This window comes from Strix uralensis, chromosome 28 (genome assembly GCF_047716275.1).
Source record: "Strix uralensis isolate ZFMK-TIS-50842 chromosome 28, bStrUra1, whole genome shotgun sequence".
Classification (NCBI taxonomy): Eukaryota; Metazoa; Chordata; class Aves; order Strigiformes; family Strigidae; genus Strix; species Strix uralensis.
This window is the reverse complement of record NC_133999.1, coordinates 864,838-892,012: the sequence shown is the minus strand read 5'-3', so window position 1 is coordinate 892,012 and position 27,175 is coordinate 864,838. Positions and strand designations below refer to the sequence as shown.

Below are 27,175 nucleotides of genomic sequence, written 5' to 3'. Positions count from 1 at the left end.
GAAGATGCGGAAGAGGCCGACTTTCTCTGCAAACTTGTCTTAATTCAAAAGAATAAAAGAACCGTGAACAGAAGGATAAAGCTGAACTGGTACCTTCAAGCTGCAGTCGCAGGGCTCCTTTGTGGGCGCTGCAGAGCCGGAACAGCGGCGTTTGGTGCCCTGTGAGCAGGAGTGGGCTGCGCTGTCGGGATCGCGGGTCTGTACCGTCGGGATGATTGCCTGTCCTTTTTCTCCCCGTGACTGCAGGAAGAAGGGGTTTGGTGGCACAGCTGGGATGGCCTACGTTGGAACAGTGTGCTCCAAGAGCCACGCAGGAGGCATTAATGTGGTGAGATATCTTTACTGATACCGTGAATGTGATCAGGATAAGAGTTTTGCACTCCAGAAGTCTTCCTGGAAGTGCAGAATCTTTAATAACAAAGCTGAAGTGGCTTAGTGGGGGCCTTTGTGTGGTCCCCAGCTGTTTCTGGCAGTTCCACAATATCCGAATCACAATCTTTCTGTAGTCTTCTGCATCGTCTGCCCAGCTTCCCCCCCTCAGCATGCAGCACTCCTGAAAAAGGGCCGGGATTTCCCTGTGGATGTTTTAAGCGCCCCTGCCTTGGAAGTATGTGGGAGCTGTGTGTGTTCTCAAATCCATCCTCTGCTGTTTGCTTGACCCGTGCAGTCGTGAGCTCCTAGAGCAGTGCCGGCTGGCCGCCCTCGTCCTGTGAGGTTGCAGACGTTACTGGGCTGAAGTGCTCATCTCGGAGAACCAGCAACCCTGGCAATCTTGTTTCTTGGACTAGTGACAGAAGTACTGCAGTTGGAGTCTGCGTATTTGAAGAGATTTGGGCTGGTGTGGAGAACTCTAATTTTTGTGTTAATGTTGCAGCTGCGCTGGAGAGCAGAGATTGTTAGGTAGTGTCCCAGAGATGTTTGTTTAAGGGCTCTTGTTACTAAGCCAATGACATGCGCTTGGTCAGAAAGCAGGCCCAGTTGGTCTGAGAATCCTCTTAGTGTAGAGACAGAATGACAGAAGTGTCTTTTTGGCACATAAATAAATGCTGACAATCTCAGTATCAGCTGTCCGCTCATTTTCTTCTGTTTTCTCTTGTGCAGTTTGGAAGAATCAGCATACAGATGTTTGCATCAATTATGGCTCACGAGCTGGGACACAACCTGGGGATGAACCACGACGATGAACGTGTCTGTCACTGCGGAGCAAGCAGCTGCATTATGAGCTCTGGAGCGTCGTAAGTACCTGACAAAAGGGAAGGCGTTTGCCAGGGGTCAGACCTCCCCGCCCGTGTGCTGAGTTTTTACAGGTTGCAGAGTTGTGTCACGCTTGCAGCTCATGGGGAAAGCAAATGTTACCCTCGTTGCACAAACCGAGGGAACGCTTGTGTGTTGGCTTGGTGCAAAGACCAGCTCGTGTTCCCTGTCGCAGGGGCTCGAGGAACTTCAGCAGCTGCAGTGCAGAAGACTTTGAGAAGCTGACTCTCAACAAGGGGGGAAGCTGCCTGCTCAACATTCCCAGGCCTGATGAAACCTACAGCATCCCGTACTGCGGGAACAGGCTGGTGGATGCCGGGGAGGAGTGTGACTGTGGTTCCCCGAAGGTCAGTGGCTCGTGCGTTCTGCAGACGCTGCGGGGGGCTGCGTGTGCCCCTCGCCGGCGGGACGCGCGTGGCGGAGCCGCGGTTCCCGGACACTGACAGCGTTTTCCTCTTTTCAGGAGTGTGAGAGTGATCCCTGCTGTGAGCCGGGTACTTGCAGACTCCGGTCCGGTGCTGAATGTGCTTATGGAGACTGCTGTAAAAACTGCCAGGTAAGAGGCCCCAGCGTGTTCTCTGGAAACGTTCCTCAGCAGCTGAGGACGAGCCCTGGCCTGGCCAGCACGTCGAGGGGGGAACCGTCACGTGTGTACGCAGCACCCACCAGAGCCTTCAGGTCAACACCCGTTTTTGGGGCATATTGTGGGTCAGGTGCAGATGCGTCTCTGCTCTCGGTTTCCATTTTCTGATGCAGTTTCCCTCTCCCCTCTCTCTTTAGCTCCTTCCTGCAGGAACCGAGTGTCGGGCGAGTAACAACGAGTGTGACCTTCCTGAGTACTGCAACGGCACGTCCCAGTTCTGCCAGCCGGACTTCACCGTTCAGAACGGTCACCCCTGCCACGACGAGGAAGCCTACTGTTACAACGGCGTCTGCCAGTACTACGACGCGCAGTGTCAGGATATCTTCGGCTCAAGTAAGGAAGAGCACAGTCTTACAAATTTTCTAGGAGACGTAGCTATAAGAATACAGTAAGTTTATTTAAAATATAGTTACTTGTTTTCCTGTAACAAAGACCAGCTGGCTTTGGCAAAGGAGTTGAAGGAGTGGTACTTATGGCTTAACCTCCACACGTTCTTCCTTTGTTAGGTTTTAATGCTGTGCTGGTGTTCAAATAGTAATTTTCTTGCACTGGTCATTCCTGTTACAGTGGGGCTTCCGGTGCATAGGGCTGTAAAGAAGCCGTGAAGAAATATCAAAGGGTATCATTGACTCAACATTTAAGTGACTATTCTTCTCTCCCTCTTTTTAAACTTGGAACCTTGTAGTGCCGACACGTTCCCTCGTTAGTGTTTTGATCAAGTTCATGAGCCATCTGTACTGCGTGGACAATACAGGTGTAGCAGGGTAATTGCTCTGGGCAAAGGAGATGTGGTGATGAGAGACGCTTCTGTCCCTGTTTAACTTGGTTCTCTGTCTGGGGGATGGGCTCTTGTTTGCAGAAGCCAAAGCAGCCCCCAACATTTGCTTTGCTGAAGTGAATTCCAAGGGCGACCGATTTGGCAACTGTGGTTTCCATGGCCACGACTACAAGAAATGCTCCAGCTGGTGAGTTGAGCCTAGCGCATCAAGAAGTTCCTACATGTGTCACCAAGAATCCTCATTCGGGTGCTGTGGTGTTAGTTTGGGGTGTTTCAGCAGGTGCACTGGGGAGATGTGCTATCCCATAATCTGACCTCGCTGACATGTGTGCATCGTTCTGAAGCTGCAGCGAGATAGCGTAGGGAGGACGTGTTTTATCCTCATGTCCGAAGCTGTTATTAGGACTCAAAGCCCCCAGGCTTACGCAGTTGTAAGTTTTGTTGACTTTTGGTTTAACTTGTCTGGCTTTAACGCCCGCGCGCAGCCGCCGGAATGAGTCCGAACGTCCAGGCGGTTCCTCCGGAGCTGGGTTTGAAGCGCTCGGGCTCGTGCCGCAGTTTCCCGCCTGTGGCCCCCGGGGCTCTGTGTGTCACACGTTCGGGCACGGGAGAGTGTGTTCCACATCTCCCATCGCTGATCTTACCCGAGGGTGTCCACGTACAGAGTAGCAAATCGTCATGTTTTCATTAACGTAAAGATCCCAGCAGCTTACGGGACAAAGGGATAAATCCATACTCCTGCAGCACTGAAATGAGGCCCAGCTCAGTTTTGTTTGGCGAGATGCCTCATTTTGATTTTCAAGTAAAGTCTTCCAGTAGGAAGAAAAGATCACATCAAATAAGCAATAGGCTTTTTCTCAGATTAAATGGAAGTGTCACTACAGTGTTCATATGTTGATGTTGTAGGAATGCCATGTGTGGGAAGCTCCAGTGTGAAAACGTGAAAACGATGCCTGTTTTTGGAATCAAGCCTGCTATTATCCAGACTCCCATCAGCCGCACCACCACGTGCTGGGGTGTAGATTTCCAGCTGGGCTCTGATGTCCCGGACCCAGGGATGGTGAACGAAGGCACCAAATGTGATACTGGAAAGGTAAGTAACAGTTAAAAAGTGATTTCTTACAGTAATCATTTGGGGGGGGGTTCATGTGAATAAAATTTTCAGCTGCATAATATATTTCTTGAATATTTATGGCCGTTAATTTTTTTGGTGCCTGTAGTTAATGCAAAACCGAGTGAGTGCATTGGTTCCCCACGCTGCCTAGTGCTGCACTGCCTGCGTAAAAAATGTAACGAGCCTTTCATTTCTAGATGAAACAAAAGAAATTAGGTTTGTTGAGAGCCAGCATCTTTGCTCCGTCGATGAGCAGGCAGAGCTGGGCGCACACAAATGCCTTTAAGACAACTTTCAATTAAAATCTGACTAAACTAGAAAGCCCAGAGGCTCGGCCCTAGCAGAGGAATGTGCGTTCCACGTACCCTCTCTGTGCACAGTTTAATGGCTGTTCCTTTAGGCTCAGACTAGAGACAAAGGGCTCCCAGAGTCGGTCCAGAGCCCCTGCTCAGCCGCGTTCCTGCAGAGCTGGGCTTTGTCACGCGGGGTGTGAGCCTTGAGCCTTGCTTTGGGGGTGTGGGAGGGGGGATGAGGGCAGGGCCGTGCGGTCCTGTCTGCTTCCTCGACGTGCCTCTCCCCTTCCCCTAGATCTGCCGGCACTTCCAGTGCGTGAGTGCCTCCGTCCTCAACTACGACTGCGACGTGCAGCGCCAGTGTCACGGGCATGGGGTGAGTGGGGCAGGAGCCTGCGGCCGGCTGACGGCCCTTGCGCGGGGAGCACCAACCCGGAGGTTTTGGGGTACCTGGCGGTGTTCCTGCGCGGGGTCCTCTGACACCCTTGTGACGGGAACACGAGACCTTTAGAGCCGATGGCCCTGCAAATGTGTAAACGGACACTTCCAGTCAAAAGTCCCACCTTGGGCCAGGGACGCTGTACTTGTGTCTTTTTTGCACCTAGGAAGGCTTTTGCCCTTCTCTGTTGAAGGCTGTAACTAATGTGGAATAACATAATCATGATGCTAGATGCAGTGATTAAAAAAATTCTGTGGGGTTCTTGAGGATGGGTTTTGCTATAAAAAGCTGGTTTTTAGTACTGTTAATGAGAAAAGTGTCTTTAACAGTCAGCAAAAATTGGACTGAAGTTATGTAAGTTGAGCGAGTTTTAAAATAGTAGCTAGTAACTTAATTTTTCTTTTTTGTTTAACTGTGAAACTCAATAAAATGTCTCTGGGCAAGAGAGCCTATAACAGTATCAAAAAATTTTTTGACAAAAGCTCTGGAGATGGTAAGGCGAGAATAATTCCCAATTCCAGTATTACTAATGTAACTCGAAACTGCATCTCACAAAGAAAAAGGCAAAAGCCCTGAGCCCTGCACTTTAAGCCATTGGGATAGCTGATCTTTGGAAGCTCGTCCTGTGCTGGCTCATGTGGAACCTCGGGCCGCCCGGCCAAGGGCCCTTCAACTCGCGGTGGGAGTTACCGGTTGAAGTTGTCCGGGCTGAGCGACACGGGAGGGGCGGGGGGTGACGGCTGCCGCCCGCTGCTCTGGGATACCCAGAAACTGGAGGTGCTGAGTAGACCTGACGGCGCTGTTTGTGTTGCTACAGGTGTGCAACAACAACAGGAACTGTCACTGCGACGCAGGCTGGGCCCCTCCTCACTGCGACACCAAGGGCTACGGAGGGAGCCTGGACAGCGGCCCGCCGTACAACGGCAAGTGCTTGTAAGGCTCCCGCAGGGAGACCTGGGATGCTCCATTGTTTGCAGACTCCCAGTTTGCTGCTTTTTTTGTGGAGGGAAAAGATAGCTTGGGGAAGGAATTTTATGGGGGTTTTTATGTAGTTTTTCCCCCAGAAAAGGCACTAGGGCAGTGCTTGACGTGGCAGGATGATGCATCTGTGTGCTCGGAAGATCTGTGTGTGAATGGGGGAGTGGGGAAGTGGCGCCCGGGGCCGGGGAGCACAATTCCTGCGAAGGGAACTGAAAGAGGCTGTCAGGCTTTTCCCACTGACAGCCAGAAGATGAAAATAGGAAGCCAAATCCAGGGTATAAGTTGGGAGAAAACTTGCACAGTGCCCATGTGGAGAATATAAAGACAGGATTTATGTAATCCCTGCTGTGAGCTGCAAGAATGATCTTGAAGACTTTCTCATAGGATGGTGTGGGTTTGGGGGGAGCAGGACACGGCGTTGATGCAATAACAGTCTGGGCAGTCATGTTGGAGCGTGGACAGATGCCTCAAATCATCAGGCAAAAAAAGGGAAAGGCTTTTTTTTTTTTACAGCCTGCAGTGGAGAAATTTGCTGCATATAAAAATGTGGAGATTAAGAACCTGAGTTCTTTGCCTACAGCAAACAATGGTAGGAAGATTTAGGATCAGACCAAGGGGCAGAAGCTCTGTTTTCCTTCCTTTCAGTTGAGCTCTGAAGATCTTCATAGTAACGTAGTGGAAGAAGAACTGGGTATTGATCTAGTAATCAGTATGCTGGTATAGCCCAGGGTGTCACGGCACGTACGGTTCTTTCATCTTTGACCAGACAATCCCTGTGAAAAGATAATCGGGAAAGAATGTATCTGGGTGTATATCTTGCAGTCTTACTAGATTCTTTAGTGTTTTCTTCTATGAAAAATGGAAGAAAAATTGGTTGTAGAACCAATCCTACCAAATATTCACTGCTACAATGAGCCAAGTGATGATAACACCATGTAACGCTGTTTTTTCTCCATCATTTTGTCCCCATCAAAGACACCTCACTGAGAACTGGGCTGCTGGTGTTTTTTTTCCTGGTCCTCCCGCTCCTTGTAGCTGCTGCTCTGGCATTTGTGAAAAGAGACAGGCTGAAGCGATGCTACAGAAGGTTAATGTCACGCTGCCATTCGTAAGTACTTTCTCCTTTTTACCCTCTCCTCTGCCCCTTTGAAGCAGTCTGCAAACAGTTGTTTGCACAAGCCAGTGCCAAAGCGTGGAGGCGTGTTGCAGTCCCACGATGTCAGACGAAGGCCCCTGCATCAGATGATGCATGTAGCTTGCCCCGGGCCGAAAAGAGAAGTTCATCTGAAATTGAGGGAGCAGAGAATTCTCTTTTTACTGTTCTGTTTGCTGTCGTGCACTGCTGACGAGTTCTATATTTTTGGGTCCCATCTTTGGTATAAAGTGGCAAAATGAAGCTGTCGTAGTCCTAAACAGACAAAGGGTGATGTCATTTATTAGATATGTGGTAAATACTGTCCTCCCGAGATGTGCTCTGTGCTGAGGTGGAGTAAATCCGTCTAGCAGGTCCGCAGTGCTTGGGTTCATAGTCACTGTCGGGGTTCTGTGCTCACACAGTCCGTGTCAATTGGATTTCAGGTCGATTCAGTCACCACCCCCTAGAACAGAAACCGAACCGAGAGACTGTCACCCCAGAGGCTTTTCCCACGGCGTGCCGTACGCTCCTAGAGGTGTTCCCACGGTAGGAATGATCCGCTTCTCGTGACTTTATTGGCTATCTCTTACTCTAAACTAACAGATGAAGGCAGTTTATGTAATTGTTGCCCTAATAAAAGCTTCAAAGTTACTTTATTTTTTCATTTCTGCAAATCGGGGTTTCTCTTTGCTAAGAGGCAGAGAGAAGAATTATTTCCTAAGGTGGGGGGTGGAACTCCTCAGTTCCCACGGGCTGTGCTTGGCTTGGCGAGCAGCGTACCTGCCGTGTTACCCCTTACCCTGGAAGCCCCCCCCAGCCACGGAGGGGAGCAGTCCTGGGCAGCTCCCTCGCCCCGCTCCTCTCAGGCCAGTTCTCAGCGCAGGAACTAGCCAGAGCACCCTTGCAGAACAAATCCAACGCTTGTCGTCATCAGCCTTTCTGTTTTTTCCAAAATACAGTACTTTCCAGACTGCTGTTGCTTCTTTCTACTGAGTTTCTCAGAAGGAAAGAGCAACTCTGACATTTCCAGGTTTGTTCGCAAGTGGTCTTAAATGTCACTTAACTAATTGAACAAATATTTCGTTTCCCTATGTGCGAATTTGTGAACGTTCTCGTTCTGTTTTCTTCGTAGGATATGGAACCAAACACCTTTCCTGTTCCATCGTACCCAGTTAACCAGTATCCTCAGCAGGCTTACCACCAGTCTTACTACCCGTCCCCGCAATACCAGGCACCGCAGCCACAGAAGCTGCCGACAAGGTTGGTCGGGTTGGTGCAAATAACAATCGATGGTTGCGCTGGTGTTTGTGGGTTGTCGCTGCCTTCGTCTCTGTGAGTGTGAGGGTATTTTGTTCTGTGGGTGATGAAATAATCATCGTGTGTTTATACTCATCAGCATATAATGCAGTATATATTGTATAATTAATATAATCATCACCATCATCACACACTACATGCGAGCAGGACTGACCTTTTATTGAAGGGAGTTCCTCCTTCATTTCACACTGGATTACCCACAGCGCTCGTTTCAGCGCTGCCTCAGCTACGTTTGGGTTAGCGGGGGTCAGAACACTCTCCTGGGGCGGATCAGCCCTGCGTGCAGGTGAACAAAATGCCTCCCAAAATACGCAGTTCAAAAAGAAATTATGAAAAATCTGTCCTTTCGCTGATTCGTGAACATTATTGCCAAGTTCGGGATCGTTTCGCACTAACTTTGAACAGAAAGTTTTCCTTCCTTGTTCGATTCACATTCTGAGACGCAGTGCCCATGCCGTGAGGTGCCGCGAGGGACGGCTTCCACGGGGCTGTGTTGGCGGGAAGCTTGGGGCGTCTTTAACCTGTTTTGGGAAAAACGGTGTGGGGGTTCCCTGAGGATTTCGGGCAGCAGAAGGCAGAGTCTGACCCCGTGGGTCGCCGGTGGGGCCGGGCGGGAGGGGGCACGTGCCTGCGGACGCCCTCGCCTCGCTGACGGCGGCTTCTCTGTCCTCCTGCAGGCCGCCACCTCCGCAGCAGAAGTCTGTACCTCAGGGACCTCCTCCGCCACAGCAGAAATGTTTACCTCAGGGACACTATTTTCCTTCTCGACCAGCACCTTTGCCTCCCAAATAGCTTTTGGCGTCTTTGGGGCCTTCCCGTGAGCTGACCTGTTCACTGAGACAGAGCTGGAATTGCAGTTTTCCTTCTTGCCTTGAGTGGCCTGTGGTAATCCCGGAAAGCTTCCTTCTGCAGCCTGGGGTAAGGCAAATGCGATATTGGAACGAGGAATGTAAAACTTTAAACAAAATACCTCTACCAAAGCTACAGGAGCTGGAAACACCTGACCCGTTCTTCGATCTGTCCGAGTGTCGTGGCTCTGTGACCTGCGGCGGGGCTCTCCAGCTGGCAGTGGAACAGCTGAAGTTGAAGAACAGCACGTGGGAGTGGCCCTTGGTTCCCCCATTTCTCTGGTCAGCCCTGGTAATGAAATTGTCCCATTTGTTGTCGTCTTTCTAAACGTACAGTGAAGAACTGACGTAACCCAGCCCGTCTGCAAAACAAGGAAATCCGGCCAATTTAAAATGATTTGGCACGAACTGGAAAACGTTATGCATTTACACATTAATGGCACAAGTGAAATAAGGTATCTGTACTTTTTCAGAGGAAGATAAATATATTGTTGTGGTGGTTTAGTCCCTGCCAGGGTCTGAGACCACGCGGCCGCTGCCCCTCCCCCACAAAGGGAGTGAAATACAAAGCCCCGGGGCTGAGATAAGGAGAGGTTTAATACAACAGTGCAACAGCGACACAACAAACAACAACAGTAACAGTGATAACAATGAACAGAGCAAGATATCTACCGATACAGCGGTGAGAGCAGAGCGGTGGCACAACACACGCGCTCACTGACGCTGCCGCGCGTGGGCGCCCGGAGGTGACGTCAGCACGGTGTGGAAGAACCCGGCCGGAGCTTCCCCCACTGCTGGGGAAACGTAACCCTCTCCTGGCTGAACCAGGACAATTGTAAACATGTTTATGCATGTATATCTGTTTATTGATGTGTAATAATGCCCTTAAATTCTTACTTTCATGCTGACTGACACTGAGCTGTGCTATACAACACTAAGTGTAATGGTTTTAAGTTAGTTCTTGTGAGAATCCTGTACTAATTCCCACTAATACCGTGAACGGGCAGTGAAAATAAAGGTACGAGAAGACGTGGCCATATTTTGGTCTTTAAAATGGGGGTGCTTTTAGATTTTAATTTGGATCTAAGACTGAGGAGCAGTCCCTGCAGAACACTGAGAGGCCAGAAATGCTGCTCTGCCCGGGGCAGCCCCTTTGCCCGACCTCAGTCCCTTTGGTGTCAGTCAGGATGGGGGGTGCCGCCGCCCCGCACGCTGCCCGAGCCAGGCTTTAAACTCTTTCCCAAAAGGAGTGTTCAGCGTTCGGCGTGCTGGGAGCCGTCAGTGACGCCGTCGTGCCCTGGGGGAGCTGGACGGGGGCGGTCACCAAGAGGAATCTGTTGCACAAACTTGCTAAAAGTGAAATAAGTTCTGAAAAGAGGGCTTGGCTTTTTCACTTTGCAGTAGCCACTGAGTACAAACCCAGTCTGTAAAATCCCCTGTAATAATGCAAAAAAATATATTTTCCTCTGTACATGCATATATAAATATATATATATAGTGTTTGCATTTGCAGTAATAAAATACTTGAACTCCTGTGATTTCCTATAAACTTAGACTAAGATTTATAACACTATTAAAATATGTAAAACGTCGCCTAGAATATCACCAGATGTATTTGTGGGGTCTTCTGTTTGTTCTGGGATAATCACTCCCTCGTTTCTGTTGTTCCCCGCTCCTCGGGGCGGGCGGGCTGTCTGTAACGGGACGAGGCAGCGGTCGGGCCGGGTCTGGCGGGTGGGGAGGAGAGGTGGGACTGAACTGCATTTGAAGCTGCACGTGCGATCTAAAACTGTGCTGAACACGGTGCCTTTTAGAAGACAAAGAGTTTTTATACTTCCAGCCTGCGCCTTGGCGATGTCTGCGGGGTGGTGGCGTCCGGCAAATCAGCCCCGTGGATGGGAACGGCTCCGCTCTCCTGGGGCTGACGATGGCCCCTCGCTTCCCTTCTCAGAGCGATGCCCGTGTCCTGCTCCTGGATCCACCCCCAGCCCCGTCCCCGCTCCCCGAGGGACGCACGTCGCTCCCGAACCCACCGGGCTCTGCCCGAGGGCCGGTACCGGCCCCTCTGTAAGACGCCAACGAGCAATAAAGGTGCCGGTTTTGTCCAAGATGCTTTCATCTGCCTCTGCTTCCCGCCGGGCCCCTACCATTATGGGTCAGGCAATGGGGCCCCTGCGGGTCTCTGTCCCCCCCAGGCTGGCCGGTGCTGTCCTGGGTCACTGTCCTGCTGCGGCTGCCCTAAAAGGTGCCCGGGGAGGCGGCAGCCGGGGAGGTTTGTTGGGGCGGGGGTTCGGGGGGGCTCTGAGGGGGCCGCAGTCTCCAGCTCTGGGGGGTGCCGGGGGCACAGATGTGCTGGCAGCGGTAACGGGGGCACCACGCCGGGCCTGCTCTGGGGGAAGCCCTGGGCCCACCCTCAGCGTCCATCGTCGTCCTCGGAGCGTGATTTTCTGAGGCCGCTGTTCCTAATTCTCCCTTTCTCTGCTTTTCTGCACGCGGAAGGACGCGGGGTCCTACGAGCTCAGGCTAGAGGGGAGGCCGTACACCCTCCACCTGCGGCGGCAGTAAGTCGGGGACACTGTTTTGTCCCGCAGGAGCCCAGATGTCCTCCCACCCCCCGACACAGCACAACCCCCTCAGCTTGTGGGCCAGGACACCGCCAACCTCCAGCCCTGCCCCCTCGCAGGCAGCGCTCATGGTGCTGATTTTCCCCCAGGAAACCACCTTTTTGGCAGGCCTGGCCTAGAGTGTCCTGCCAAGCCCCGCTCGGATGGGGAGACCCCCACTGGGCAGCCGCAGGGACCCTGCCCTGGCGGGCACTGGGCCAGGGCAGCAGCGGGAGGCTCGCGCCATCGTGGCTGAGGTGCAGGAAGAGCGCGGGGTGGATGCGTGGTCCCCGCCGTGGCCGCAGGCTCCTTCCCGCTGGCCAGGGCGGTGGCGGTGGCGGAAGCCCGGCTCATCAGAGCAGGCGTCGTGCCAGGAAATCCCCCGCCCTGTGCTGGGCGGCCCCTTCCCCGCTTCGGCTGCAGCCCGCATCCCCGGAGCGGTAAACGGCCGCGCTCACCCTCACACCTGGGTGGCTCGGGGTGCCCTGCCCAGCACCGACACACCAAACCCCTCCGGCCCTTCTGCCGGAAAGACCTTGCGCAGTTGCACCCCCACCCCAGGGGGTCCCGTGGTCCCCGGGGTGCAGAGAGCGAACGGCACCGCCACCGCATCGCTGCGGCCCTGCGTGTCCCCTGCTGCGGGAGGGGACCGATCTGCGGGGGGACGAAGGCGGCAGCGCGCTGAAACGCGGGGAAACGGCAGCTGTGAGGCCCCTTTCAGCCTCGTTTCATTGTCTCTGCCCAGACGGCAGCATGAGCCTCACCAGCATTAACCACCCAGCAGTTTTGCTCCTGTGCATCGCAATTAGGCGAGACGCCCGCAGACCCTCGTTGCCTGGAGGGCTAATTACCCTCCGTGCACCAGCCTCGGCTCTGTCTCCCTGGGTGCAGCCGCGGGGGGAGCACGGCCAGCGGCGGGCGCGCTGCCAGCACACCGCTGCCGCTAGTACAACCATTACCACGGTCCTGCGCTTTGGCGCTGGGAATTTAACGGCGACATTAGTTCACTGGAAATGCAGATGAACCCTTAAGTGACACGACACTCGGATTAGGGAGTTCCACTCCCTGCTGTGCGCTGACTTCTGCGGCAGCCGCTTTGGATGTGGCTCCCGTTAATTTATTTTGGCTGCGCTGGGCGTGTTGTTAGCGCGTGCAGCAGCTCCCGCGAGCCTGAGGGTACCGCACGTGCCTCGCGTGTCGCTCCTGCGGGGACAGAGGTCCCCTGGCACACGGGGGGTGTCACACACAGCCCGACGGGAGCCGCGGTGGCTCCCAGGGACAGCCCGGAGGTGGCCACGTGGTGGCCACGGGTGCGGGCAAGATGTGGCTGGTCCCTGGTTCTCCCACGGCCATGAGTTTGGCGTCACCGGGATCCTGGGGAAACCCGGCTGCAGAGACAGTGCGGCTGAGCGACCCCAGGGCGCCTGGAGCATCCCTGCAGCCCCGAGGGGGCGTCCCGGTGCGGGACAGGGGATGGAGATCACAGTTTGCTCCACGACAACGCCTTATCAGTAACCTTTAACCGTGTTTGCTCGGACCCTCCGGCCATTGGGCAGCCGGGCGCTGGCTCCCCCCAGGACAAGGTACGCTGCTGCGCCGGGGCTCGTGGCGCTGGCTCAGCACATCCCGGGGCAGCCAGCGCGTCCCACCGAGCCCGAGCGCGTCCCGACCCTGCGGCCAGCGCCCGGCAATGGACCCCGGCGATGGCACCGAGGAGACCCCGCCGCCCCTGGCACTGGCAAGGTTCCAGCTCTCCGAGGAGTACGGCTTCCTCCTTCCCCATCCTCTGGTAGGAGACGGCTATGCCACCGCCTCTGCTTGCTGCAGGAGTCAGAGAACAGGAAAATAGAGGGGTTGGTGAGCGGCGTTCTGGTTGGGCTTCAATTTAATGCTACTCTATAACAGTTTGTAAAAAGCAATGAGGAAGGCGCATGCTCTTTTGACTTAGTTTCATAGGACAGACCCCTCGCTTTAAAAATGATTAAACTGGCTACAGCAAGTGACAGGCAGAGAGAAGGAGCTCTGCAATTCTCACGGCCTTGGCTTTGCAGGATTTCAGGGAGTACGAGGCGAGCAGTCAGCCTGCAGATCCCCCGCGCTGAGAGCAGTGCCATTTATCACCGGGCCCCCTTCGCAGCGGCAGCACTCGGGGACAGGCAGATACTTGTTTATCACCCGTTAATTCGCGATCACACAGGCTGCTCTTATGAGATGGGGAACCAGACACAAGCCATTAGGCCGGATGGATGCTGGGAGCCCAGGCTGGCGGTGTTCACCCCCCTCCTGTCCCTGCAGGCAGGAGCTTGGCCCTGCCAACGCCCCAGGAAAACCTGCAAACGTGACAGACCCCCCAGCACCGAGTCGCAGCCCCGCTCCAGCCCCCCAGTGCCTCCCCCAGCTGCCATCGCTCCCCCAAGTCCCTTTTCTCCCAGCACCCTATGGCTGTTCTGCGCTACAGCCAGAGTGGGGACCGGGGCAGGAGAGTTTGGGTGTTGTCTCTCAGCCAGGCTCAGCTCTGAAGAGTTTACTCAGGGCTGGGCTTATCTCTGAGCCCTCTGTTCCCTCCTGCTCCCGTCCCAGCACTTCCCATACCCCAGCACGGGGTTACCCTTCCCCCCGGGACAGACGGGCTCCGGCCGCCCTCGCAGCGACTCCGAGAGCCAGGCCCGTCGCCGGGGCTGCACTGGCCGCTTTGGCCATCCCGTGGCCGGCAAAAGACCCCGACCCACGGGTGCACAGGGGACGTGCTCCCCTCCACCCCCCAAAGCCCGGCTCTCTCAACCCACGTGTCCCCTCTAACCCCGTGACTTCTTCCCAGGCTTGGCGCTGGCAGTGCCATGTGTGCTGTGACCTGTCATCCCCCCCCCCGCCACCTGCCCACGCCGGAATGTGCCAGGTCCCATTTTTCACTCCCCCGCCGATGTTTTGCAAAGGGGGACGGCGGCAGCGTGTCGCCCCGGCCCAGCACAGGGGAGGGGACTGTGTTGTCCCCTCAGCCCGTCCCTGCTTCTTGCACAGCCCCACATCCAGCTCTGCGGACACCAGACTGAGCCCTGGACACATCTTCTCCTGTCTCAGTCGTGAGCTGCTCAGGAGCTGCGTGATGCCAGGCTGCGCGTTAACAGCCCCCCCCTCGCCTCTCTCTACCAAGACAGAGCTGCCGGCGCCCTACGGCCCCTGGATGGAGATTGCCCATGACCTGCCCCGGCTGATCACCAGCCACCGGCTCCGCTCACACGTTCACCAGGTACCCGAGTTCTTTCCTGGCTCTGGAGCTCTCTCAAACCCGGGTCTGATGCAGCAGCATCTGCAAAACACATGGAAAAGCAAAGGGAAAGCAGAGCCGCGTCCTCAGCAAGGACTCGCGAGGGCAGGACTAGCACCGTGCAGAGCAAAGCCTTAACGTCAGCACAGAAAGAGCCCCCACGGCAGGTCCTGGGCACACGGGGCTGCTGAGGAGGTGAAGGCCAGAGCACTGCGAGGGGTGGCAGGGACCCTCGATGTGACGAGAGCCACGGCTCCTCCCGGTCACGCTCCACACCGAGGATCCCAGGGCTCCACGAGCCCCCCGGTGCAGCCGGACCCCCCCGGCACACGGGGATCCGCTGCTCTCGCCTTTTTGAGTAAAATCCTGTGGTTTACTGTAGCAAATCCCGCAGGCGTGGGAGGGACAAAGGGCTGCGGGGCGAGGGCGAGGGCAAGGAGAGGCAGGAGGAGGGTCTCCCCCCAGCTGGCGGAGCAGCCCCTGCTGTGGGGGGCCCTCGGCATCGTCTGCCATGCCCCTCGCTCCCGAGGCTCTCCCGGGCAGATGCCGCAGCTGAGCGCCCGGCACCTCCGAGGGCGTGAGGAGCTGCACTTGGCACACCTGGTGCTCAGCTTCATCACCATGGGCTACCTCTGGCAGGAGGGCGAGGAGGGCACCGTGAAGGTAAAAGCAACCTGGAGCCACTTCACGTGGGCTCTGGGGGCTGGTGCTGCTCCTCTGGGGCTCATCCCATAGGAGCAGCCTCTTTCCTGAGGTGGCAGCAGGAGCGTGACCCCTCCTGCCTGGTTGGGTACCTGTAGACAGGCACCGTTCACCATCCTGACAGCGTCCCCGTCTTCTCCTGTGCTTTGTGCCATTCAGGTCCTGCCCCAAAATCTCGCCGTCCCGTTCTGGGAGGTCTCACAGGCCCTCGGCCTCCCCCCCATCCTCAGCCACGCGGACTTTGTGTTGGCCAACTGGAGGAGGAAGAACCCCAACGGGTAAACGAGCGAATGCGGCCGGGCCGAGCGTGGCTCTTCCCGCGGTCGGGGCAACAACGATGAGCCTCAGCAGGTCCCGTCCAGCACAACAGAGACAAACGGTCCCCAAACTGCTTCTGTTCTGCCAAAACCCACCGAAAACCACCATCACTGGGGGGGCTGTCACGGGTGCAGACACAGGCGCCTGTGGGGAACCGGCTGCCCCTGGGAGCGTCCCCCCGGGGCCGGTGCTTCCCTCGGGCTGTGAGCTCATCCGGCCCCCCCAGAGCACAGCCCCTTGCTGAAACAATTTATAACGTCTCTCTTTCTCTCTTCTTTTTTTGTGTGTTTGTTACCGGAATGCCTTCAGGCCTCTGGAAATCGAGTAAGTATTTAAGATGCTTATTTATTTTCTTACAGTATTAGTTTTGTTTGAATTGGCTTAGCACTCCAACACTGCAGGGCTCTGCTTAGGTTGAACCTGTCTCCTGATGTACGAGCACAACAAAACCAGCTCAGTCTTTGGCACGCAAATGCCACTGCAACAACAGCAAAGCGCCGTGACCGTGGCTGAACCGTGGGCTGCTCTAGTCCACGCAGAGCCCGGCTCTCATGGGCCAGGCTTTTACCCGGCAGATCCCTCAGGCCCAGCACAGCCCCTCACCCCTTTTGCTCTGTGCCAGCTCATCTCCGCCGGGGGTGCAGATAAGAGGCTCTTGCAGCCGGGACGGTTTTGCTCCAAGGGCTCACCGGGTCCTGGGCTGCGCGGGGAAACCCTGAGCGAGAGCCCTCCTGACCCCCGCGCACGGCTGCTCCGCAGGAACCTGGACACCATCATCTCGCTGCCGGGGGCAGAGAGCCTGCGAGGCTTCATCCTCGTCACCCTCCTGGTTGAGAAGGCAGCTGTGCCTGGGATTAAGGTAGGAGGGTGCTGCCATGCCCTGTGGGTCTTTGCTCACCTGGAAAGCGCCCTCAGGCACCCCCGGGGGGTTCTCGACCCCCACATGCTTGCTCGCGGGCTGGGGGAAGGGGCAGAGCTGGCGTCGGTGGCAGCAGGTGTTCAGAGCTGCTGTACAGACATCCCAGCCTCTGCAACCCTTCATCCTCTCCTCCTCCTCCTCCTCCTCCTCTCCTCTCCTCTCCTCTCCTCTCCTCTCCTCTCCTCTCCTCTCCTCTCCTCTCCTCTCCTCTCCTCTCCTCTCCTCTCCTCTCCTCTCCTCTCCTCTCCTCTCCTCTCCTCTCCTCTTCCTCTTCCTCTTCCTCTTCCTCTTCCTCTCCTCCTCTCACAGGCCATTGTTCAGGCCATTCGTGCCATCCTGCAGCTCGACCATGAGACCCTGCACGAGGCCCTGCAGGAGCTGGCAGAGGCCATCGGGGACATGACCAAGGCCTTGGCCCGGATGCACGGTAACAGCAGCCTTCAGCTGGAGGGCAGCTCGTGCCCTCACACCGCTGGGTGCGCTCGAGATCATCAGATGCCTTTAGCATAAACGCGCTTGCACTTGGCCTGTAAAGCATCTCTGGAGGGCTGGAGCGGGAGGAGGTGGGAGAAATTCAGGGGAGCTCAGTGCTCCCGGGATGGTACCTGGTGTCTGAGCACCCAAACGGGCCCGGGGTAACGCGTTGGGCTGAGCAGCTCTGAGCCGCGATGCTGTGCCCTGAGGAGCCCCACCGGGGTAAGCCCACCCAGGGACAGGGCACCAGCACCCTGCAACACACCGGCCCCTCCGTCCGGGTCCTCCTCGGAGCTCGGGTTCGGGTCAGCTCGGCTGTGGTGGCGGGGGGAGCGCTGCCCCACGGGAAACGCTGAGGTGGAGGGAACTAAATGCCTTTTGCCCGCAGTAACACCTACGATCCGATTTCCTCCTAGACTTTGTGGATCCAGCAGTATTTTACGCTGTGATCCGGATCTTTCTCTCCGGGTAAGTGCGGCGCGTTTCCCTCCAGAGCCACCGTGTGGGCAGCTCCCGGGGCCGGGGGGAGCAGGGGATGTGCTGGGAAGGGGCAGCTCAGGCAGGGGGGGGGGCCTGGGGCAGGGTGGGAACTGGCGCCGTGTCCGGTGGCCCCACAGGTGACACGGTGCTGTCCCTCTCTCGAGGGCGTTCCCAGGTGCTTGATCCGCCAGTGCGGAGCTGGAGGACAAGGGCTTGGCTCTGTCTCCCCACCCGCTTCTCTCCATCCCGCGCTCCAGCTCAGTCCCGCACGGTCTCTGCGCCGCAACAGCCGCAGTTGTGCAGAAATGAATCATTCCTGCTCTCAGCCCCAACAGTTTTGACAGGAGAAGACTAATTCCTCTTTACTTCGTACACTGTACACACAAAGCTACAAACCCGAGTGGGGTCTCTTCCCTCTGCATGTTAAGGCAACATCTATAACAAGCCCCTTGCTGTTACTCCTTTACAATCCCATTAATTAAAAAACCCCAATCCCCCCCAAATACTGACAAAGGCAAGGCAGAATCACGGCCAGGAGAGGCCGGCGCTGTGGGTTTGCTATCCCTCATCTTCCCTGCAGGGCTCTGAGCATCCCCAACTGCTCCGCTCCCGGGCTTCTCAGGGGGTTTCTATTTTTATTTCTCTTCAGCATATCTCAGCATTCCTGAGTTGAAAGGCTCCATGCATCCTGATTAAGTTTCTCTCATTTTTTATCCAAGCTGACCTTGTCTTGATGGTCATCAGCCTGGAAAAACATGCCTTTTAAATTCCCTTCTGCTTATAAGAACTTCCCACTAGTAAAGGTTACTATAAATACATCCCTGGGAGAGCTAAAAATATTGTGGTATTTGATAATGATTCTATTTTCTCTGCAGTTTGTGCAAAATCTCCTCCAGCATTCAAACGGCCTTAGCAGCCAGCACCAAAAGCTTCATGAAGCGGTGCATTCTTCAGAAGGTCAAGAGATGTTTTTGTGCCAGGCACATTATCTCTCTGAAATCATAACTCCTCTTTCCATTTGTGAGCGAGCATTTATCCATTTTTGCACAACAGGCACATAAAGCCGGATGACAGGGGCTGTGAGATAATGGTGTACGGGGGGGGCACCGACACTGCCCGGTTCCTGGGCTCGCCGAGGACGAGCAGCTTTATGAGAGGGAGGAAATCACGTTATAGGCTCGTGCTCTGCTGAAATAAATAAAGGCAGGCTGTCCTGTGCTGTCTTTAAAGGCATCATCTCAAGAGTAGTGAGAACAGGGAAAAACCCAAAGCACAAACTTCAAGGGCTTGGAAGAGCATTTGGGCGACTCCATCTGCCGCAGCGGCAACCCGGCCTCTCCTAATGGCCACCGGCGTTTCGAGGAATTAACTGTTATTGCCCAGAGAAATGCCCAGAGCAGCTCAGTACGTGCCAACCCCCGCGTGGCAGCTGCCCAGGCCAGGGCCCGAGCGGGAGATGGGGCCACACCACGGGTGCTCCCCACTGCACAGAAACCCCCCAGAGCGATCCCTGGCGAAGGGTAATTCAGTGTCTCTCCCTGCACCCACGACCTTGTGATGCGCCTCGACGTGGTGTTTGATTTCCGAGCTGCTCCTGTGTTTGAGGACGGCTGAGCGAGGAGGAGGAGGAGGAGGAGGAGGAGGAGGAGACCCACGGGCATGGTCGGGGAGGTTTTGCTCAGTTGTGCCAGCCCAGGTCCCTTCTTGCAGCCCCCCGGTACCGGCCGCTCCCTGCCTGACCGCTCTGTCTCCCCGCGCAGCTGGAAGGACAACCCCGCCATGCCAGGGGGTTTGGTCTACGAGGGCGTCTCCGATGAGCCCCTGGCCTACTCGGGAGGGAGCGCGGCCCAGAGCACCGTCCTTCACGCCTTCGATGAGCTCCTGGGGATTCGCCACAGCGAGGAGAGCAGTGAGTCACACACAGTCCTTTTTCCAAGTGAATAAGGGGTGGGGGAAGAACCGAAGCAGACAGGACACGCGCCCCTCTCGCCCTCGTGGCTGCCTGGGACGAGGCTCTGCCAGCTCGTTAGGGAGGAAGCCTGTAAGCGAGGCTCTGGCAGGAACTTCCTCACCTCTATAAATTCCCAGAGGGACAGACTTTGCTTTCTGCGTGTCAACTTTTTACTGAGGTTACGGATGGGCACGCAGCTGGGGGAGCTGAGCGCGCCAGCATCCTGCCAGTACACAAAGTCTGTCCCACACCAGAATATACTTATCAGAAACTAGCAAAACCACTCTAATAGCAAAAAACTCCCTACAACCAACCCCAAAACAAAAGGCTAAGAGCAAGGGCTAGAACCTGCCTTTTTAGGGTTAAGACCAACCCTATGCAGCATTGACCTAATATGGGTTTTCTTTCTCAATTAATTGGAGGCACCGAGACAGGACGGTGAGGGCAGAGGCTGCGCGGGCTGTCGGGTACCAGCCAACACCCAGGTCCCCGCAGACCAGTGCTCCAGTCCGGCCGCTCTTTGCGTGTCACGGTGCTCGAACCCTCTCACCCACAGCTTACTTCTCCCTTTGCTGGTGTCTTGCAGCCGCCTTCCTGCACAGGATGAGGCACTACATGCCGCCGCCCCACAGAGCCTTCGTGGAGGAGATCCACCGCGCGCCCTCCCTGAGGCAGCACGTGGTCTCCTCTGGAGACGCTCGGCTCCGCGCGGCGTTCAACCGCTGCGTCTCCGCGCTGGCAGACTTCAGGTCCTACCACATCACCATCGTCACCAAGTACATCACCGTCGCCGCCGCCAAAGCCAAGGCCGGGCGGGCAGAGCCGGGCGACGGCCCCGCCGCGGGGAAGCCCCCGTCCGCGCTGGAGGCCAAAGGGACCGGCGGGTCCCACATCTTCAGTTTCCTAAAGAGTGTCAGGGACACCACGAGGGAGGGGTTGATCGGGGCCTGACTCGCCCTCAGGGCTTGCAAGGCAACGCTCAAAGGGGTGCCGGAGGCCAAATGTCTCCCGTGCGTGTCTGCAGCGCGTGAGCCGCGACCCAACCGCAGTGGCCGTCACCGAAAACCTCCTCTAGCAGCCCCGTCCCGCTCGCACACCTCTGGGACATGGGGAACGTGCTCCGGGTTGTCGAGGGAGGCGAGTGCTGCTGCAGGTAACCCCCAAAAGGCTGCGTGCAGCACCCTCCCATGGCTCCGGGATGGGCTCAGCACCCTCCCATGGCTCCGGGAAGAGCCGTGTCCGCCCGAGCCCTGCTCTCCGGGCCCCCCAGGGGGGGTTACAGGGCCCAATAAAGCAGCGATTCCCACAGCCAGCCGCGCTGCCGGGCCCTGTGTCCGTCGCGAAGCCGCGGCCCATCGCGACATCCCCCTTCTCCATCGCGAGGTGGCGGCAGAAACCTGCTTTTGGCTCCGCCGCAGACGGGCTCCCGCGGGGGGGCAGGTAAAACAAAACGGGGGCCGGGATTTGGGAGGGCGGCGGTGGGTGCTGGGGGCTGCGGGGTGCAGAGAGTCGCAATGTGGGGCTTCCCGCTGCCCCCCACAGCCTTTGGCACCCCGACACGGCTCCTCTCCCCCCACACCCACCGGCCCCCCCATTCTGCCGCGCCGACCCACCACGTTCGCTCCGTGCCCGGGGCTCTCGGCCCCCGTGGGTCCCGGACAGCATCAGGTCAGCAATTCTCATCAAACCTGATACTGGGGCTGGTAACGACCAGGGCTCCAGTCTGAAGGTCGGAGCCTCACCCGGCGTTTCACAATTACTCATTTCTGTGCCACAGTTTTGCCTGCTGGGGTTCCTGCCCCGAGTATCGGGCAGAGATCTCCCAGGGCTGCCTCTGCGGCGGGACCACACGGACTCACCGGGGAGGCTGCTGACAGCCCCCAGCCACGGGAACGACGCTGAAGTCGCTCAAACCCAGCGGGAAGAGGAAAGTGGGGGAGAGAAGTGAGCAGAGCGTGCAGGGAAAGCGTGGGGTGTCGAGGCTGGTGTTCCGGAGGTGCTGCGTTAGGGCATAAGGTTTTACCCTCCATTGCCAACTTCACGGCAGCTCCTGGTTTATTGAGGGCTCAGGAGGCCACGGGGGCAAAACTGCAACGATTGGGCACTCACAGGCTTCCCTTTCGTAGGCCTCGATGAGCAATACCCTGCAGTGGCAGAGGACGCGGGGACATGCAGTTTCCTGGAGGGGCCAGCGAGGGCAAAACACCTCAGACAAAGCCAGGGCCCTGCCAGGCCCCTGCAGCCGCCTGACGCCGGGTTGCGGCTCCTGCGACACAGACACGGCAGCGGAAGACGCGGGAGCAGCAAAGGGCCCTGCAGCTCCCCTCGACTCCTGCCGCCTCCCCCAGGCACCGCTGCCCCCCCCCCCAAGGGTGTCGGACTGGGCTCGCCTCACCCACCGTGCTGGGGGGGTGTGGGCAGATCTTTGCACCAGGAGCAGCGCTAAAGCTTTTTTTGTAAAGCCAGATGCCCAAGATGCCCTTTTACAGTGAGAGAGCACCCCCCAAATTCCTTGGAATTGGCGTCTCTAGGGAAATCAGGCCATATGCCTGCGTGTTTTGCCTGCCCAGGTTTTGCTGGCAGGGCCACCAGAGACAGGTTTCACACCCAATCAGTGTCTTGGTGCAAAAATAGCTCTGGCAGTGCCACTTCTCCCGCACTATCGGAACAAAGTCAAGGTCCTCTGAAATGAGGCTTTGTTCCCATAAGGGCAACAAAAAGCTCGGCACACGGCAGCTTGAATTATTAAAGCTCCTTGCTAAATTTTATTTTGTGCCCTCTTTTGAAAGGCAGTCTTAAAACTGGGGCTTAGGAGAAGATATCTTCAGTAAACAACCTATGGGAACATGTCAGCATCTTTAAATCTTTGCCTGGCAGCCCTCATTCCACTTGATCTTCATTTCTGAATAGCTGCTGCATATTTTATGTAGGAAATATTTCATTCTGATGATTGCCTTGGTCTATTACATTTCAGACCATTTCAGGGAAACAGCAAACTTAGAGGGGGCAAAAAAAAATCACTCCAGCTAAATGAAAAATACAGTCGGGACTCGCAGGGAGCTGGTGCAGGCTGGTGGGGGGGCGCACGTGGGCTCCACGCGCCCTGTGAAATGCCCAAATCCACACCGTCAGCAGCGATGCCGGTGCCGGGAAAGGGGCAACAGGCCCCGGGGGGGTTTGTTCCTGCTGCAAACCCTCGCAAAGCCCCAGGGCCCTTCCCCGCATGCGCCACCTCTGCACCGGACCGGCAGAATTGCAGCAACGCTCCACTCGGGAGGAAGGAAGGTGGATTCGTGCTGCCTTGGAAGGGAAAAGGGGGCTGGGAAACCAGAGGAGAGAGAGGGGGTACCCTGCACCTTCCACACTCTACTTCTGGGCGATGAGGAAGGCGCCCAAAAAGCTGCACAGAGCAGAGTCAGACCACGGCGTTCCCAGCTTGGGAAACTACAAAGCAGGGGCTCAGCACCTTTGAGTTCACTTTACCAAATGCTTTGTGGACGCATCCAGCGGCAGCACATGCAGTCATCAGATTCAGCTCCTTTAAAGTCGGATTCAGGAAAGATCCTGCGGCGCTCACAGCACCCGGACGGTGAGGCACAGTGAGGCACAGGCCCTGCCGGGACAACTGCTTCACGAGAGCTTTGATTTCTCTCTGTTTCCAAACCACTGCTGTCTAATATTGATCACAAGACGCAGATGTCGAAGGTCTCGGGTGCATTACAACTGGCAGCACGTTGTATTTAAAAAATTTACACCTGCGCCTAAAAATGCCACAAGACGCATTTGTTCTGTGCTGCCCACAGCCAGGCGGGTCCGCGGAGCCGAGGTCGGCCCTGAAGGGCTCGTTTCGGCACGGGAGGAGCCCGGGACACACAGGGTGGCTCAGTCCTTCTGCCACTGAGGAGGATACGAAGAGCAAAGGAAATTTGGAAAAGGCTGTGCCACAGCCCCAGCCCCGACCCCAGCTGGGACAACCAGAGCCCGGCGCTGCTGCCTGCAGTGGGACGGGCAGAGTTAAGCTCAATTCTGCTCAATGCGCCGGAGAACGGGATTTTTGTACCAACCCCTGAACCCGGCAGCATCCGCTGGGTCAGCCAGGACAGACGTCGGCTGGGGAGCTGATGCAAAACCAAGAGGTATGTCGGGGCCCTCAGCCACAACCAGAAGAGCAGCTGCAGACCCAAATTAGCACCACCCGCTCAGAAAACTCCCTTATCACCGCAAACAGAGGCCCTGCCCCTGCAGCGCTGATGCACACATTTCCACTGCGAACCTGCAGCTCGGGAGCCGCCCGGCAGCCCCGTCAGGGCACTCCCAGCCCTGTGCGGGGGGTGTCCACCTTCCTGACTCCTCGTTACCCGCTTCTATTAAGTCGAGATTTTCTCCAGGCAGTCTGATGGTCCGACTCATGTGATGGAGAAGGAAACCTGGTGAACACCTGGGGAAGGGGAGGGGGGGCAGGAGGAGACCCCCCCTGGGGACACCTTCGATGCCACCAAACCTCACCAGAGCCCCAGAGAGCTCTGCTGGGCATCAACACGAAGACCTGTCCGAGAGCTGCATCCTGTTCCTCTGCAGCCCAGGCAAGCCAGGGCCTGTCTCGTACCTTATCACAAAATCCCTTCCTACCCAGCCGGAGAGGACGACGCTTCCCTTCCCTAAAGCCCCGTGTGTGGTGCAGGAACAGGGGCAGAGGCCGAAGCGTTGCCCTGCAGCGAGGTCTGTTGGGTGCCCACCACCTCGCCTCGGGGCACGCACAGGGAACAGTCCCTGGCTCCCTGCCCCAGCCCTGCTGTCTCCCCTGGGCAAGGGCAGACAGCAGTAGGTTCTGCAGGGTCCCAGGGCTGCCCCCGCAGACAAAATCTTCCCTGGCCCTGGGGAGGGCGGCGCAGGGCACGCTGGTGCACAGGGTATCTCCCAGCTCTGGGCTGTAGCTCACATCATCACCCAGGGAAGGGCCCCTCGCTGCAGCCCCCGGCAGTGCCCAGCACCCCACACCGCTCGTCACTGCCGTCCCCTCCCCGGCACGGTCCCCAGCCTGCCCGCGCCCCACTGTCGCTCCCTGGGCCGTGCCCAGCCCAGCGGCCGCCATCCCACCCACGCTGCTTGCTCACACTTTCCGTCCTGCTCCTTGATTGCTTTAGCCTCTGGTTCCCTCCTCTCCTCGCCCGGGTCTCACGCAGGTCACCTTCCACCACTGTGCAAACGTTCCTGAGATGCCTCTCGGTGCTCGGAGCTGCTGGCCCTGCTCCCCGGGGCGTCCCACAGCCCCCGAGCGGGCTCAGCCAAGTGCTTTGCTGCGACTCCTGATACCGTTTTTGTTCTCGTGAATATTTGAAATCGAACAAGAATACAAACATTTGGATTCTAGACACTTCCCAACCCCGACCTTATTTATCATACTTGGCTCTGCTCCTGGAACCGGGGCTAGAAGAGGCTCCGAACAATTTAAGTTATTTAACATGCTGTGCATAGATCAGTCTCACTCTCCCCTCTAGCCACAGGTTTCCCTTTGTGGTTTGCTGCACACTTATTATGTCCATCAATATCCAAGTAATTAAAATCCCCCATTATCTGGGTCCTGGCTGCCTTACGAGCTCCTCATAAGCTATAAAACATTTCACGATCAACCTCCCTTAAGTGCCCGGGAGGTCCGCAGCCCCGTCTCGGGATCCCCTGGCTGCCGTTACAACCCTGAAGGTCCCATCTTGACCGCCCGCTCCAGCCGCCAGCGTGTCTGTTCCTCTCCACGCGTTCCCCATCTGTGCCAGGATTGCTCATTTTTTTATCCCCATCTTTCTCCATCCACTGGCAAGATTATGTCAGAGCAACCCCCCAGCTCCCGCTTTGCTGGCACACCGGCAGCCCCGGCTGTCCCTGCGCCGCGGTCAGGGATGGTCCCAGGGCTCTTCTGGGGGGACGCTGGCCGGGGCACCCCCACAGCCCACCAGTGGGTCCCTGCGGGAGCAGCCACTGACTGTCCCAGCTTGGCATGTTGCTCCGGGCACGGACACTTGGGCACGTGGCCCCGCGGCGCGCTGTGGTGGACACGTACCCGCGGTGACAATGTCTCCATAGACAGATACTTGTCCCCTAGTCAGGCTCTCCTCTCCCGCACAGGTCGGCTGCAGATCACAAAGCAATTTATTCATAACAACCAAGTTTCCTCTGCAATTCCCCCTTGGGAGGGACGGGAGGACACAGGAAATAATTGCCTTCACCTTCTTTCTGGTGCTGCTGCTTGCCTGAGACCTGATGCTGCATCGCTGCAATCCCAGGGCACCGAATCCCTCCCAACACTCGACCTGGCAAGAGCACAAGGAATGCAAAGGGCTTCTGCTCTGCTCAGGGAATTACTCACCTTGGCAGGAGGGACTGCAGCCCAGATATGATTAAAGGACATGGCTCAGGCCAAAAAGTGCTAATTATGGCACAGAAGGAGGAGAGAGGAGCCTAATATGGAAGGAGAGTTAGGAACAGATTGAAAAGCCATTGCTGCAGGGATGATGGACGTGGGGCTGTCCCCGCCCGGGGCCACCGGCACCGCTGTGCTGGGGACACGCCGGCGCAGCGCCCCGAGGCAGCCACAGATGTCTTGCCAACATTGTTTTAATTCCGCCGTTGGCGTCATCCTGTTCTGCCAGCCACATCACGCCATTCCGTACGCGCTTTGCCCAGGTGTCCCTGGGACCTGCCGCCCCAGGCCCCGGAGGAACCCTCTGTCCGGGAAGGAACGGGTTTGTTTATGCTCCCTGTGCGACCTTCAGTAAATCTCTGGATTTCTCCTGTGGTTTAGCTTTAGACCAGCTTTAGACCTGGTTTAGACCAGGCAGGCAAACGTCTCTATGCCGTCTGCTAAAGGCGCGAGGACCCCTCGCCTGCTCTGCTCCGCTCCGTCTGCACAGGCTGCATTCACCCCCCCCCACCCCTCCTGCAGCTGAGCCCCAGCGCTCTCCTCTCCTCTGCCGGCCCGTCACCGCAGTCTGAGCTGCACAGATGCGGTGTCAGCACTGCAGCGGCGCCGGGCGAAGGGACGAGGGCCGCGTGCCTGGGGCTGCCACACGCAGCTCAGCTGCAGCTCCCGGCACCTTTCTGAGCACTGGGAAGCTCAAAGCACAGTGCGGCCGGTGTCGGAGAAATGCTGGTCAAGCTTTCCCATGGATGGTCGGTGCTGGGAAACGGCATCAGTGCAAAGCGAGTCACCAGATGGAGGGATACGCAGGGGGAGCGCTGGGAAAGGGCTTTATTTCAAGCCCTGAAATCCCCGATGTACGGCCAGCGTTTATAAACCGTGGCACTGTTAATGCTGTTTGGAAATAAAAGGGACCAGAGACCAAAACATTAGCACTAAAATAAAAATAGCTTCTCATGGGGCAAGAACAATTTGGAAACAAGCCAAAGGCGGGTCTTGACAAAGGTCTTTGACCTCCTTTTAGGATTATGAACATGGCAGCAACTGCACGCGGCCGCTGCAGCCCCCATTGCCCGCACCGAGCTCTGCGCGAGCTCTCAGCTGGCAGCCGGCGCTCGATGGGTCCCTGGGACATGGCAGAAATCACTTTCCTGTTCGTAAAATGTATTTACTTGGAGACGAGCACAGCGGGTTCCTGGTTTATGACGATGTGCTAGAGTAATTTGAATAATAAATACCATGAAGAAAA

At 56.7% G+C, this 27,175-nt stretch overlaps 2 protein-coding genes across 6 annotated transcripts in view; both read left to right on the top strand.

The window, feature by feature from the left end:
- Positions 1-10,412, top strand: part of ADAM9 (ADAM metallopeptidase domain 9) — a 33,760-nt gene extending 23,348 nt beyond the window's left edge. For 2 of the 5 annotated variants that reach the window (XM_074852144.1, XM_074852143.1), the window contains exons 10-23: positions 247-328; positions 1,102-1,235; positions 1,430-1,601; positions 1,718-1,810; positions 2,035-2,230; positions 2,757-2,862; positions 3,582-3,768; positions 4,378-4,458; positions 5,339-5,444; positions 6,478-6,610; positions 7,081-7,183; positions 7,597-7,667; positions 7,770-7,897; positions 8,632-10,412. In XM_074852144.1, coding sequence (XP_074708245.1) covers positions 247-328; positions 1,102-1,235; positions 1,430-1,601; positions 1,718-1,810; positions 2,035-2,230; positions 2,757-2,862; positions 3,582-3,768; positions 4,378-4,458; positions 5,339-5,444; positions 6,478-6,610; positions 7,081-7,183; positions 7,597-7,667; positions 7,770-7,897; positions 8,632-8,780 — 1,741 coding nt within the window. In that variant the 3' untranslated portion in view covers positions 8,781-10,412. Of the gene's footprint in view, positions 1-246; positions 329-1,101; positions 1,236-1,429; positions 1,602-1,717; positions 1,811-2,034; positions 2,231-2,756; positions 2,863-3,581; positions 3,769-4,377; positions 4,459-5,338; positions 5,455-6,477; positions 6,611-7,080; positions 7,184-7,596; positions 7,668-7,769; positions 7,898-8,631 lie in introns of those variants that run through there. The other 3 variants (XR_012626607.1, XR_012626608.1, XM_074852145.1) reach the window with 3 other exon arrangements.
- A 2,679-nt stretch (positions 10,413-13,091) lies between these two features.
- LOC141935701 (indoleamine 2,3-dioxygenase 2-like) lies at positions 13,092-20,825 on the top strand. Its single transcript, XM_074852181.1, has 10 exons — positions 13,092-13,194; positions 14,557-14,652; positions 15,214-15,333; positions 15,532-15,650; positions 16,000-16,014; positions 16,450-16,549; positions 16,919-17,036; positions 17,500-17,551; positions 19,324-19,472; positions 20,101-20,825. The coding sequence occupies exons 1-10, from the start codon at positions 13,096-13,098 to the stop codon at positions 20,463-20,465; spliced, it is 1,233 nt and encodes a 410-aa protein (XP_074708282.1). The 5' UTR covers positions 13,092-13,095; the 3' UTR covers positions 20,466-20,825.
- The last annotated feature ends 6,350 nt before the right edge of the window (positions 20,826-27,175 follow it).

Excerpts from the sequence above, each read along its gene's own strand:
- LOC141935701 (XM_074852181.1), top strand. The coding sequence starts at position 13,096 with ATGGACCCCGGCGATGGCACCGAGGAGACCCCGCCGCCCCTGGCACTG. Across the intron at positions 17,552-19,323 it reads ATCCGGATCTTTCTCTCCGG|CTGGAAGGACAACCCCGCCA; the intron begins GTAAGTGCGGCG and ends CTCCCCGCGCAG. Across the intron at positions 19,473-20,100 it reads TCGCCACAGCGAGGAGAGCA|CCGCCTTCCTGCACAGGATG; the intron begins GTGAGTCACACA and ends GGTGTCTTGCAG.